Source organism: Cebidichthys violaceus, unplaced genomic scaffold, assembly GCF_023349555.1.
Source record: "Cebidichthys violaceus isolate CVI_PGR_0920_01 unplaced genomic scaffold, fCebVio1.0.p SCAF_23, whole genome shotgun sequence".
Taxonomy (NCBI): domain Eukaryota; kingdom Metazoa; phylum Chordata; class Actinopteri; order Perciformes; family Stichaeidae; genus Cebidichthys; species Cebidichthys violaceus.
Window position 1 is genome coordinate 7,845,480 of NW_027176406.1, and position 13,745 is coordinate 7,859,224.

At 42.6% G+C, this 13,745-nt stretch overlaps 1 protein-coding gene across 3 annotated transcripts; it reads left to right on the plus strand.

Moving 5' to 3' along the window:
* Positions 1-102: 102 nt before the first annotated feature.
* Positions 103-12,715, plus strand: tfap4 (transcription factor AP-4 (activating enhancer binding protein 4)). Of its 3 annotated transcripts, none has more exons than XM_068718313.1 (7): positions 103-604; positions 6,551-6,716; positions 6,810-6,908; positions 7,026-7,196; positions 7,327-7,467; positions 9,312-9,479; positions 9,587-12,715. In XM_068718313.1, the coding sequence occupies exons 1-7, from the start codon at positions 474-476 to the stop codon at positions 9,743-9,745; spliced, it is 1,035 nt and encodes a 344-aa protein (XP_068574414.1). In that variant the 5' UTR covers positions 103-473; the 3' UTR covers positions 9,746-12,715. The 3 variants fall into 3 exon arrangements, with proteins under 3 accessions (XP_068574414.1, XP_068574416.1, XP_068574417.1); XM_068718315.1 differs by lacking the exon at positions 103-604 and adding an exon at positions 3,021-3,439; XM_068718316.1 differs by lacking the exon at positions 103-604 and adding an exon at positions 5,488-6,326.
* The last annotated feature ends 1,030 nt before the right edge of the window (positions 12,716-13,745 follow it).

Sequence of the window (13,745 nt, forward strand, 5' to 3'; positions counted from 1 at the left end):
AATTAAAATGAAGACCACCGGTTGTGTTGTGCATCAAAAAAAAAGCAGGTGATGTCTTCCTATATTCAAAGCGCATCGCTTAATGGCAACGCTGGTCAAGTGGGGGTTTCCTATGGGTGGTCGTGCTTCTCCTGACGGGGAGGGAGGGCAGTTCAAAACCAGAGGGATGGCATGGAGTGGTGGGTAGGGTGGATAGGGCGGGTTGGCGACGGGGTGTGGGGTAGAGGGGGAGGATCGTCTCCTTCTTCGGTGCTTTTCCAGATGCCGAGGTGGGGCTGTTTGCTTTCCTTTTTCTCGCAGTTATCCTCGTGTCTCTTCTGCTTTTTTCTTTTCTTTTTTTTTTATTATCTGTGAGCCCTCCAGGAGACGCTGTGTTGGTGGTAGTCTCCCCCAAGACCGTCTGAAGCGCATAGACAGTCGCCCGGAGCCCAGCCAGCCCGTCAGGACCAGCCCAGAGTCTGCCAGCTCAGCGCATGCTTACTGCTCCGCCCCTCCACCATGGGCAGTCCCCGGCTCCTCTCCAAACTCTCCCTCTCTCTCTCTCCGTCCTCATGGCCATGTCTCTCCGCCTCAGGTTCCCTCCATCAACAGGCCCTCATGAACGGTAACGCCCCTCTATTTCACAGTCAGTTGTTTTGCAGCTGGCCACCACCTCTGTCTGACTAATAGTTAAAAAGTTCTTCTTTTTTACTATAACGATTTATATTTCCACCCGCATAAATCAATACACAATTGCAACTATGTGCGACAGTAAACCTGGAGGAGAGAAGATTAAGACGTCTAAATCAGAGGATATTACAATTTAGAGTCTAATTCACACCAAAATGTGCATTACTCTTGAAAAACACATACCACATAATATGGTGACCCCAAAATGTTAAGTTGTTGTTGAGATGATAAGGGTTTTGATTTGATTTTTTGAGTTAAGAGTCTATCTGTGCTTCAAATATCTTGCTCATCGCGTTCACTCCAAAAAAGTCTTTTATTGCTGTATAAATTAATAATAACCTCTGGAAATCTGGTGTTTCCTGTTTGCTGAAGCAATTTTCCTGTTACATGTCAGTCTGATTTTAATGTTGTAACATTTATGATTGATGCGGTGAGCATAGCTGATTAATACAAAAGGTATCCACACAAGTGCGTTAATTTCTAAGTGAACAGCAATTAGCAGTAGAAGCCATCACTGACAACCTTTTTTTTTTCAAGGCAACATTGAAATATACCGTTTAAACTAAAGAGGTGTTGCATACAGATGTTTCTGTTGGATCCAGTGTTTCAGTGATGCTGGAGTGCAAATCTGTGCCACCACTAGAGGGCCTAAAGCAGCCTGTTAGGAGATTTAATCAACCCGGGAATCCTCAGAGATTCATTCATTGTTAAGAATGGATTTGCCAAGCCTTTCCATTTTGAAGAAAGCCATAATTCTCAAATCATTTAATATTTCTAAAACAATGATCAAGTACACAAATGTATATTTCATCTGTGAAGAAGCAATATTTTAGACCTCAGTTTCAAATATAATGTCAACAGCTCAGGTTTGTGTGTTTTGGTTTCAGAAGCTAAGTTTACCAATTCAGTGGCCCCCCCAATAAGACCAAAATATCACTTGATTAAGTTTCATGTTTAATTAGTTTTAAGGGTTTTAAATATTTAAGTTAACTATTAATAGGCTACATTATGCAACTATTGCATGGAGCCGATATGCATTTTGGTATTGCATGTAATATTCAACCATGTTATGCTCTGGATTTTACTTTAGCTGGATGTTTATGGGTTACTGATTTGTACCATGAGCCTTTATCTATTAATGTATACTCCAATTTACTAAATATTAAGTAAGCTGTGAGCTAAACAATCACGTTTGTGAAATTTAAGTATAATACTTGGTTGAAACCCATTCCATCGTATTGTCAACTGTACACATACTGTGTGATCATTGTAGCAGCCAATTGTTGTAGGCAACGGCATGGAATTAGTATATTTTATTTTCATATTTAGGCCGCTCAACGTGTGTTTATAAGCCTAGAATTAATATCATATTAGTTTGTAAGATTAATAATATTGTTTAGCCTATTACTATATTTCTTTAAAGCGCCCGCTGTAGTTTCTCTTAGAAATCACTGCCATGGTTTCTTGCAAGTAGGCTGATCCAGATGTGTGAACAGCTGTGTGAGAGCAGCTTTAAAGACATGATTATGTAATTGCTTGACAACTTACATCCGCTCCAGTAAGGTGGACTCATTAATAAAACGCCACCATGCGCCTCTAACAAGGATACAGCTTTTCATGTTTCCGGGTGCTCCCATTTTGTGGCTGGTATCGCTGTTTGCGCGTCGCAGCTTCTAATAAATTCGGTAATACTGGAGTGTATCCTCCTGTGCTGCCACTGGTACACCCAAAATGGTGAACGGCATACACGTTCAGTCGTGTTGTGTGTCGGTCAGCGGTCTGTCCCTAGAAACCCTCCCCGGTGGCTGTTGCTGTGCAGCTCTGCCAACCCGTCAGCTGATCCCTCTTGTTCGCTTATCGCAGCTGTTGGAGTATCCGCCCCTACAGCAGTCCCGCTCTTTATTTACTATATCAATGTCACAGTGCAGTCTACATTTAGGTTATTGCTCTAATTGCTTCTTTTTTTTGGTTCATAATTATACCTGTCAACTTCATTTTCAGAAATGCTCTGAATGTTTATGGATTGAAGGCGCTCGTAGTATTAATTTCACTGAAACCATAAAAGGGGGAAACATATTTGTGATTGATAATCACCGACTGGAAGAATAATGCATTGCTTTAAGTCAACACTGTACCGCACATTTAATCATTAATTAGCAGCCAGAGTTGCGCATAAATTCGTATTAAAGACATTTAATCCCCCTTTACCCCTCACGTGAGCGTTTCTTTGGCGGTGTATTTATGCGCTAAATAGTCCTTTGTTTACATGCAGTCCCCCGTCTCTGCGGAAGGAGGCTTTTGGAAGCGAGTGTGACTCTTACCAGCTGTTTCCCGCCTTGAAAGCCATCCGATCAGCTGCATACACACACACACACACACATGCACGCACACGGTCATGCAGAGGGAGAAAGCAGAGGGGAGGGAGAAAGAGAGAGAGAGAGAGGTAGAGCGCCACACACAACGAGGGAACCCCATCAGCTGGAAGTCGAGTAACATTACAACTCTCAGCAGCCTGAAACTACTACATTACAGACCAGGGATCTATACGTTCTCTCAGGATTTAACCCGCGTCGGATCACGGGATTTCTGCTCCACAACGTCAGAATTTGTCTTTTATTCTACGGAGACTGTTTGCTGTTTTTTTTTAAGGAGGGGGGGGGGCAAACTGGAGAGAGGAGAGCATGGAGTATTTCATGGTACCAGCTCAGAAGGTGCCCTCCTTGCAACATTTCAGGAAAACGGAGAAAGAAGTGATTGGAGGTCTTTGTAGGTGTGTATACGTGTGTTTCACCCGGCACGCCGCGTGTATTTTTCATCTGTTTTGGGAGAAGACGCACTTGGCCGACTGCGCTGAGGCAACATGCTTGATCTGATCTGTTATTGTGTACACGACCCACTCACGGGGAGCTGCGGGCATTAATTGTTACCAAACACTTACCTTTATTTGCGTCTGAACAAGTCTGGGACCCGTCTCACACCTCAGCATCCACTCCGGGATGTTGATTCGCGTATTTTGTTGCGAAATCGGCGTATTTTGTGGCTAACAAACATAAACCACGTGGTTCCGTGCACACCACGTTACTACTCCGCTACAGAGCGCACCTCTGCTCTATTTATCCTCATATTAGCCCTCAGTTTCACCCATAGGTGCTGTGATTCGCGTAAGAAACGGAATGATAGTGCGAGCGAGTGTTATTCGGTGTGAGGGGGGTCTAGTTTTGCCGCACACACCGTGCAGATCGCCAATTTTTTGCCCTGAGCGAGCTGAAGTTATTGTGGGTAGTGCGGCCATGCTTGTGGCTTGAGCTAAAAGTGATGGGGGGTGTCTGGCGTTTGTTCCCCGTTAATGGCGCCGTTTCACGTTTATTTCCAATGTGAAAATGTATAACCGCTGTTAAAATCGCCCCCATGCAAGGTAGCGATAGTATTGCGGGTGTTTTCGTGCGTCTCGTTCGCTCATTCGAGTCGCCTCCACTGCGTCTTTTCATCCCGCACCTCTGCCATGCTGCCTGCCGCATTGTTATAATGGCGGAGGACACGGGAAGTCTGCTCGGAATCACGGAGGTGGCGTCGGGCACTGTGATGACGAAGAAAGGGGTTTATTTGACCGTTTTACATGTAAATGTATTTCCGTCGGTTTGTCCGTTAAAAGGGACACTTAGCGTTCGCGGGGAGGCAGGGGAATTAAAAGTGGTGTTATTAATAAGGGGGTGTGTGTGTCGCGGAAGGCCTTTCGATACGTCCGCAGCCCTGTTTGAAGAGGGAGGCGGAGGGATCTGCTACTGTTGCTGTTGGTAGTGACGCGGGCATTGTGGGAGATGTAGTCCCTTTTAAAAAATATATTTATTTTTTTATCAATTCCTCATTGATAGTCGGCGGAGAATTGCTACATACCCGGAGTGTCATAAATGTTTTTCTTTCACTTAAAATGAGTGGAAAACGACACAAATTCTTGGCTTCTTGATACGTTAATCTGTAGAGCCTATATAACTCTATTTACATGTCTTGTATCTTCAGTTGTGTTACTGTTATAATAGCTAAGAAAGATAATATCTAACTGCTGGCAATTTAGTTTCAGCCCAACAACTAATTGTTAATTGAATTGTTGATTTATATATAGGTTTAATTTTTTGGACTATAAAATATTGGGAAAATTCCCATGACTATTTCCTAGAGCCTATAATGTCTTCAAATGTCTTGTGTTGTTGACCAACACTCCAAAAATATAATTTCTTACGAGAACATTGTAATATTTGAGGCACTAGAACCATCGCATGTTTGGCTAATTTGCTTTAAAAATGACATATGTATTGATTATCAATATACTTTTGGAATAATCTGATTTTGTTTTGATCGATTCAGTTCTATTTAGTTACCTGGCACGTAAATTCCTGGTTTAAGCTTGCATCCGCACTAATTGGGTCCCAGACTGTTCCTCTGTAGTGGTGAAATCTAGTTTTGGTCATGTTTTGGCAGTGGATGTGTTTGCTGGATATGCAATGTGTGTGTGTGTGTGTGTGTGTGTGTGTGTGTGTGTGTGTGTGTGTGTGTGTGTGTGTGTGTGTGTGTGAGAGAGACTGTGTGTGCACACACTCCTTTTCACGTCTGTGTCTGCACAATTGTTTCCAGTGTTTGCACTGAGGCAGCTGAGTCAGTACAGATAAGAGCTTGGCGAGAGAGGGTCCCAGAGATACTAAGCTGGATACAGAGTATGTTAGAGGAAGTTGGCTTAAAATTTCCCCTCAACTGAATTGTAGCATGTTGTGTCTTTTCACCACAGCTTTTTTTTTGGGGGGGGGGGGGGGGTATTAGCAGGCTCAGTGCTGCTCTAATTACATCTCAACTGGAGTTATAAGCAATGGTGCTACTTTAATGATGCTTTTTTACCATGTGTGGTGCTTGTAAGGTGTCTTGACAAACATCAGTACTGCTACAGTGGCAGGAAACATTTACACTCCCTTTCAAAAGCATAACTTTGGATTACATTGCATTATTATTAATGTGTGACTTTAACACCTGTTAAGAAATGGCATGAGGTGAGAAGAGCAGTCCCATTCTGTGTCTGCACAAGAACACATGCAGGGAATTATGCTTAAGTGTTGGTTTAGGGTTCAAGAATAGTTTCATTAAAAGTAATTGATAGACATAAAAAACAAATGAAGTCTAAATACCTCTGTAATAGCAGGAATGTGTTTTGCATTTCTTGGTCCGTTCTACTGTCTGGTGTTGATGTGCTGGTAAAAAGAGATATTAAGGGCTCTGGGAATTAAAATACAACAGTAATGTGTCTTTCAAAGATAATAAGACATAAAATATTGACAGTCCCTCAGAATCAACAAGCAAAGACGCCGGCAGAAATACTAATATCGACCGTGGCCTCAACAGATGATGTCACAAGACGGACATGTTGCGTTCGACAGGATTGCGATCACAGGAATACTGTATTTATGTCCATATACGTAGCTTTGATGGAAAACTAGGATCCGATCCAACAATCCTCATCCACTGTAAAAAAGTGGGAGTAGAAATAGGCAGATTGTGATCATTTGGGTTTCCAAAAAAGAATCTAAAGATGAAGGTAGCTGGAAGTTATTTGGCATCAGCCTGGATGGGTCTAATGGAAGTAGACTGACCTGTAAATAGATGTCACTCAACAAGTTGGTATTTGTTATAAATGTATTATTGGTAATGTTTTGGTTTTATTTTATTGAAAAATTGACTGTTTGGTTAAAAAATGGTTGTATAACATTTTGTATGGTTCTAGCCCTTGCTGTCTTTGGATTAGGGTGAAAGTTCACTCTGTTAGGGTGATGCTGCTGCAAATGTTTTATTTTCTCCATTTGTCCAACTAACTGCTTTCCTCCCCCTTTTCTCCCCCTAGTCTGGCCAACATTCCTCTGACCCCAGAAACAGCTCGGGACCAGGAGAGGCGAATTCGCAGAGAGATCGCCAACAGCAACGAGCGTCGGCGTATGCAGAGCATCAATTCTGGATTCCAGTCACTTAAAACACTCATCCCACACAGCGACGGAGAGAAGCTCAGTAAGGTGAGTCACAAGAGAGCTTTGAACAAGGTAAACGGGGGCCACACGCACCTTCACAACAGACCTGTCACGGCCTTTTTCTTCTCTTGTCCCCAGGCTGCCATCCTGCAACAGACGGCAGAGTACATTTTTACTTTGGAGCAGGAGAAGACGCGTCTATTGCAGCAGAACAGTCAGCTCAAACGAATCATACAAGTAAGGCATCGCCGTGTGAAAACCTGGAAAGGCTTTGCTGGGATTTTCTGTCTGTCAGGATCATCGGTTTAAGTATTCGTCTGAAACGGATATCAAATTTCTGTTTGCTCTCCCTAGGAGTTAAGTGGTTCCTCCCCTAAGAGGAGGCGTGCAGAGGAGAAAGACGAAGGGATTGGCTCACCAGACATCCTGGAGGAGGAGAAGACTGAGGACTTGAGGAGGGAGATGATTGAGTTAAGGCAGCAACTGGAGAAGGAGCGCTCAGTCAGGATGATGCTGGAAGATCAGGTAAAAGGAACAAACCACGACATGTAACGCAGCTTCAGACAATCTTAAAAGTCTGTGTCCAGACTAATGCAGTGACTAACATGGTTTAGAGCCGCTAACTCACACCGTCATCTCCTGCTCTGCGTGTCAGATGCGTTCCCTGGATGACCAGTTGTACCCAGAGCAACTGAAGGCGATCGCCCAGGAGCACCAGACCCAAACACAGAGCCTTGTCCGTGTGCAGCAGAACAAGCAGCTGGAGAGGGACCTCACTCCAGCCCACAGCCCACAGGTTGGAAACATTTGCATATGAGTGTGACTCACACTTAAACTGTTGAATCCTTTTGAGAATTATGCTGATAAAAATGATGTATGAAATCCAGAGTTCATGCTTAAAGGGCCAGTGTGTAGCATTAAGGGGGATCTATTAGAAGAAATGGGATAAAGTATTATATTAAAAAGCATGTTTTCTTTGGTGTGCATAATCACACTATTTTGCACCGCCATGTACAATGGCTCAAGAGAGGGTCACACACAGTTTTGAGTCAGCCACCGTAGTTCTCCTACACTCCTGGCACCCGGTTTCAGTTAGTTGCAATCTACAAACACCCCGCTAGATCTGTCAAGGAATGGCAGAACAAAGAATCAAATGTCTTTAAAAGATTTATACCGTCTTATGTTTAACACACTTAATCATGTCTCAGTAACAATGACAGGGAAGTTGTTTCAAACAAATCTAAAACGTACAATCTCCTTGGTTAAAAGGAGCAAAAAAAAGATTTACTTTATAGATTCTGTGTCCAACATTTAGAGCTTTTAAACAATCATCATTGCAGACAAACCGTTTTCAGCCCAGTATATTTACCCTAAATTCATCTGGCAGCTGGCACCAAAACTCCCCTCCTCCCTCCTGTGTGTAGCTGTAAAATTTTATAGACTTCTTTGAGTCGATCGTGTTGAAGCATATTGCTTTTTAAAACACTTACACACAGACACGTGACCTAATCTCACCGTGTACTGTAGATCCCACCATGTCCAGAGTTAGACTCATCTACAGGGTGTTAAACGAGCAGCTCACACATCTTCCTGCCCTGACAGCCACAGTATCCTGTTTTGTCAGACTAACCCTAACTGAACACGATGCCAAATCAATTGTAGTATGCTGTCTGCCCATCCACTACTTGTGGCAGCTGGGTGCTGGTAATGAAAGATGATTGATCGACTCTGCATGAGACACTTTGTGACTCACCAAGTGAATCTGAGCCATATGACCTCAAATCAATATCACTGTGAATTGACAAAATGACCTCAGTAACAAGGACTTACTGGCAATAAAACTACTCAAATATATCGTCTTTTTGTTACAATCATGGCTCCATAACAATAATATCACATTTGAACGTTGCTGTATTATTGGAAAAGGAACTCGTAAATAAAGTAATATACATGGATCGAATCTTCAATCAATATTAATAAAGAGAAATTGACAAAAACGTCAACAAAAAGTTCACTTTCTAACTTTTTCTGGAGCTTTCAAGTGCATCTCTACGTTTTTAACTTTAAACTTTTTTTCCCCCGACAAATTTATAAATGGCCCTTTTGTTGAGTTGAGATTTATTTTTGTCTTCAAACTGTTCCAAAGGTCAATATTTAAGTTTGTCATTTAATTCTGTGAAGTAATTAATAGAAACAGAAGCGGCTTTTAATGAACATTTAAATTGCGAGCTTTTCAATGGCAGATTGGGCGGCCTGACAGACCCTCAGGTTGATCTAAAGCACCACGTGTACGCAGAGCGCTCATGAGAAACTAAAGGTTTGTTTTTAGAGGCAGCTCAAAACACTCGCGTGAAACATCCCAAACATAAGTACAGGACACCATTTAGGTTGATGAGTGATTCCTAACATCTGGCCTGGTCATTATTCAATATGCCGACATCTGTATTCCCAATTTTGTGTGTAATATAGTGCCTGCGTATGTGCAGTTTGTAATGATATATATTATATATTTATGGTAGTTTGTGCAGGTTTAAGTGTTCCCTCCATTTAACATTACTCTACAATACTACAATACCACTACACTGTCACAGTGTAGTGGTGACACGAGAATATTGTGTAATAATTCCTCCTTTCCACCAGGTGATGGCCCCGGCTACCCCCCCTGCACCTACACACCATGCCACAGTAATCGTCCCCGCGCCTGTTCAACCCACCCCGCCCCATCATGTCACCGTGGTCACCATGGGCCCGACATCGGTTATCAATACGGCGTCTACATCTCGACACAACCTGGACACCATCGTTCAAGTAAGGCGGGAGTAGACTTGTGAACCGTTTTCAGGTTGGATTGGTTTTCCATATCTGAACACCAGAGGGTGCTGTCGTCACTGACATCGCTTGGTCTCTGTCTCCAGGCAATCCAGCACATCGAGGGCACCCAGGGGAAGGCTTGTGTCGGCGAGGAGGAGCAGCGGAGGGCGGTCATTGTCACTTCAGGTCGCGTCCTCTCCGACGCGGCGGGCTCAGACACGGCTTCAAACAGCGACGGGCCCGACGACTGTTCACTGCCCTGAGTTCATCCCTGACGTCTCGCACGCCGTACACTTGCATACACACACACTTACACACAAAAGGCCCGGGCAGACCGGGGCAACAGGAGGCTTCAAACCCACAGCACTCTAGTTCAGTGGACATTAATAGGGCTGGTAGACCGATTGAAGCACTCCTTTTTGTTTTTTCTTTTCTTTTCAGTACACACTCTTACATGTTTTGTTGTGATAGGCAGCCCAAATAGGTTTACACTCATACATGCAGTCTCCTCTGCGTCTTTTTTCTGCTTATCTTAAACCCCCTGCTCTTTGACACACACAACTCATTTCTCTTCATTAATCTAGAGAGGTTATTAGAGTACCTACTTCACTGACTGATCTATAAAGATCCGTCATACTGGATAGTAGATTGTCTGCTAAACATCACCATTAATCGCCAGGACTGTTCTCTTTATTCGGCCCTGAAGCCATGTGACTGATCCACGAAACCGGCGACACAGAGCCCAGCAGTGTGGCGTCATCACCACCCAACACCAGAGCGTTCTTGTTTAAGATAAACATCCTTTAAACCTCCTTCTCTGAGCTGTTTGGACAGACACTGTGAGCCAACAAGACTGTTTCAAAGTTCCACCTTTTTAGACTTCTGGATGAAAGAATATGTTGTTTTACTTTTGTGAAGTCTACTTTTTCATGTTTTGTTTCTTTAAAGCTCCCTTATCCAGCAACTTAAAGTGATTGTACTGGAGCGGAAAAAAAAACAGCACGACATCGATGGGAATTTAAAAGCTGTTTTTATGGCTGACTGGTGCTCACAAAAAATTAAGCTAAGGTTGGGAGGAGAAAGTGCGCTTACAGGTTCATAGCTGTATTATTTTTTATTGTTTTGTTGCCATTTTTTACTGGGCTGGGTTCCCAGTAATCCCACATATGTATTAGGCATGTTCTTCTTTTTACTCATGGCCTGACAAAAATATCAGTGCTTTGACATCTCCTGACAACCTCCCCTCTTGAATTTAAAAGCACGTAGCTTGTTAAGTAAGCTAATCTGTGGGCACTTTTGAGTGATTTCCACTGGTGTGTGTGTGTGTGTGTGTGTGTGTGTGTGTGTGTGTGTGTGTGTGTGTGTGTGTGTGTGTGTGTGTGTGTGTGTGTGTGTGTGTGTGTGTGTGTGTGTGTGTGCGCCCCATTTTGCGTTCTGAATCAGCAGGGCTTAGCGGTGTCCCAGACTCTGGCAGTCTGCGACAGCACAGCTTTTGCCTTGACGTTAAGGCATGCGCATATGTGCACACAACATTCACACATACAAATATGACATACAATCACTTGTTTGCGCAATCGTACAGCCCGTTACAGTGTAGTTTCTTGTCCAACTGTTGGGACATCTATCAAAGCAGACTATACTTCAAATACAAGGAAAGTGCCCGGTGAAATTGTTCGAATGTGCCATGGAGGTGACTGGGTTGACGACACATGCGCTATGCATTTGACCCTTTTGTGCGCTTTTTGTCTAGTGTACCATGCTATTTACACGTTTCTGCTTAGACCATACTTTAAATGTTTTTGCCTGGAACTGTTGGTTGACAGACAGACATTAAGACTTGTAGAGAGAGGCAGCAGCTTGCCTTACTAATCGCCCGTGGGTGCAGGGAGGCACTGTGAAGCCAGCCTTAACACAGCCTCCGGGGCCTGAGCGATGTACCTGAACACTTGATCTGGGCTGGTTGTTGCCCACTGGAATCCCTCTGGTTTCCCCCTCGCCCTTCCAAACAGGCTTGTAAACACCCGAGTGTATTGGAACATATATTCCCAGGTATTTTGTCTATTTTTCTATGTTTTATTATGTTTGCCACAAACATAAATAGGTTTCTGGTGTACTAATGCATTCAAGCTCTCTCTGATATTCCAAAATGCATCCAGTACTGACTCTTGGTTGGATTCACATGTAGATTTGCAACTGTTGGCCCCTTCATGTGCACTATTAAAGCCAGATCTGTGGTTAAAAAAAAAAAAATCCACAATGAAATGTTGACATTCCATAATAATTTTTTCCATGTCAGGTTCGAGGGAAACCTGGTCTATTTTGATATTAGTCACATTTAGCGCTTTTGACACATCACTGCTATTATATGATTGCATTTAGGGACAGCGTCATCATTAGAGTCCTCTGCATCAATGCATAGATGGAGCTTTGAACTGCTGGACAGATAAAGTGTTCAATTGAACGCAACCTCATCTATCATGATTTATGTCATGGAATTGCCCTTTAAAGAAATATTGATGTCAGCTGCACTGAAATGAGTGACACATCTGTCAAATTAAATCATGGGGCATTTTCCCAGTACTTATCACTAGAGGCAGGGGATTCCTGGATATTGAAAATGTGTTTTGCAAGCTCTGCTTTTGTAGAGCCCTGTGCTTTTTCCTCTTGAGTATCTGCATTTGATAGTTTTCTGCTGAATCCCAGACCTGTTTTGTTCCATCTGTGTTTTGTGTGTTAGGAGACGTTACGTGAACATATCGACTTGTCAGATGAGTGGGGTGGGCCTGGGGATCATTAAATAGGGTCATGATTACAAAGCACTTACTGTACTATACTGGAGTCCGCCTCTTTCATTTGTATAAAGAGGCATCTCCTCAGCTGAAGCTCTTTAGGTTATGAGTAAAAGCCGCACAGCTGTGTATCCCCCTTTTCCTCCAACATCTTGTCCTGTTTGTGCCTCTCATCTCATCTTTTTTTTTTTTTTTTTGCAAAATCTTTTATGATAACTTTGTTCATCAATTGTCAATATCTCTTGTGTCCCTTGACATTTCGCTCCCTCCTCTCTCCCTCCTTTTGTCTTATCTGTAACTTTTTTTTTTTTTTAGACCTGTCAGTGCATATGGTTGTCAAGAAGCTATTTAGTGTCTGTTTTGTTTTTAAGAGAAATGTTTTGGGGATAAAGAGGCTTGTGCCTTTGTAAAGACAGAATAATAAAGTTTGTACTTTGTTTTTTACGTATTGGGCCCATTGTGTGTGTCTTTTTCTCTGTTTTTTGTGTCATTTAAATATGTATTCTATTCTTAATATTGACTGTTCATTGGTGATAACAGTTTTCATACCACAAATAATGACATAACCAGCTGAATTTGTCTCCTCTCCGGTTATGGTTGGCTGTCACTCAAACAGTACAGTTGATGTACAAGTGTCTATTCCTGATTGATGACTGGGGTTTTAAAGCCCCCTCCTCTCCCTCGCTTGCTTAACAGCTCATTGCTAAATTAAGATCGTCCACCTAATCTCTGACAGTTAAAATGTACACTAGGGACAGTAGGTGGCATCTCTTGCCATCATCCTCTGACATGCATTCATTCATTCCAGGCCTCCTGTTCACACGTTCATTCAGAAATACCTCTGTTTTGTGTGTCCACAGAGGCTCAATCATTTCAAATTTTTAGTATCAGAGTTTCCTAAACCAGTAAAACTGTTTTCTGTATTAATATGTACTGGTGCTGGTATATGAAATTCAGTTGTGGGATATGGACCAAATAGCAAAACTATGTGAGATATTAAGGTGGCATCATGTCAAGGAGCAGAAGTTCTTATTAGGACATTTAGACAAACATCCAACGCTCTACTGTACTTTTTGTTGTTGAGCAAAGGTGGTGCACTGCACTGTGCTGTACATACTTTGCAGACGGGCTGAAGGCAGTTTTGATCAAAGCACATCTGCACTATGTGCAAAATGATTATCTGTGTCTCATAGACTGTATAGCTGTGTCTGCATTTATTACGGATAAAAGAAACATTTAAGGTAGTCCTGCAACAATCAGCACTCTAAAACCCTGTAGACATTAAACAGCTTAACTACTGTTATGCAGTTATTTTTCATTGCAGTGACAGCAGCATCAAAGCTGCAGCTAACATTATAGAGTCACTCTTTAAAAACACAAAAAGATATAGAAACTGATGCCAGATTCTGTCAGTCATCTCTAATTAACAAAGAATTAATGTTCACTAGAATTTATAAAAGCTCAGCCAAAGCAT

Coding starts and splice junctions, on each gene's coding strand:
- tfap4 (XM_068718313.1), top strand. CDS start 474: ATGCTTACTGCTCCGCCCCTCCACCATGGGCAGTCCCCGGCTCCTCTC. Junction 6,717..6,809: donor ACGGAGAGAAGCTCAGTAAG/GTGAGTCACAAG, acceptor TCTTGTCCCCAG/GCTGCCATCCTGCAACAGAC. Junction 9,480..9,586: donor ACCTGGACACCATCGTTCAA/GTAAGGCGGGAG, acceptor CTCTGTCTCCAG/GCAATCCAGCACATCGAGGG.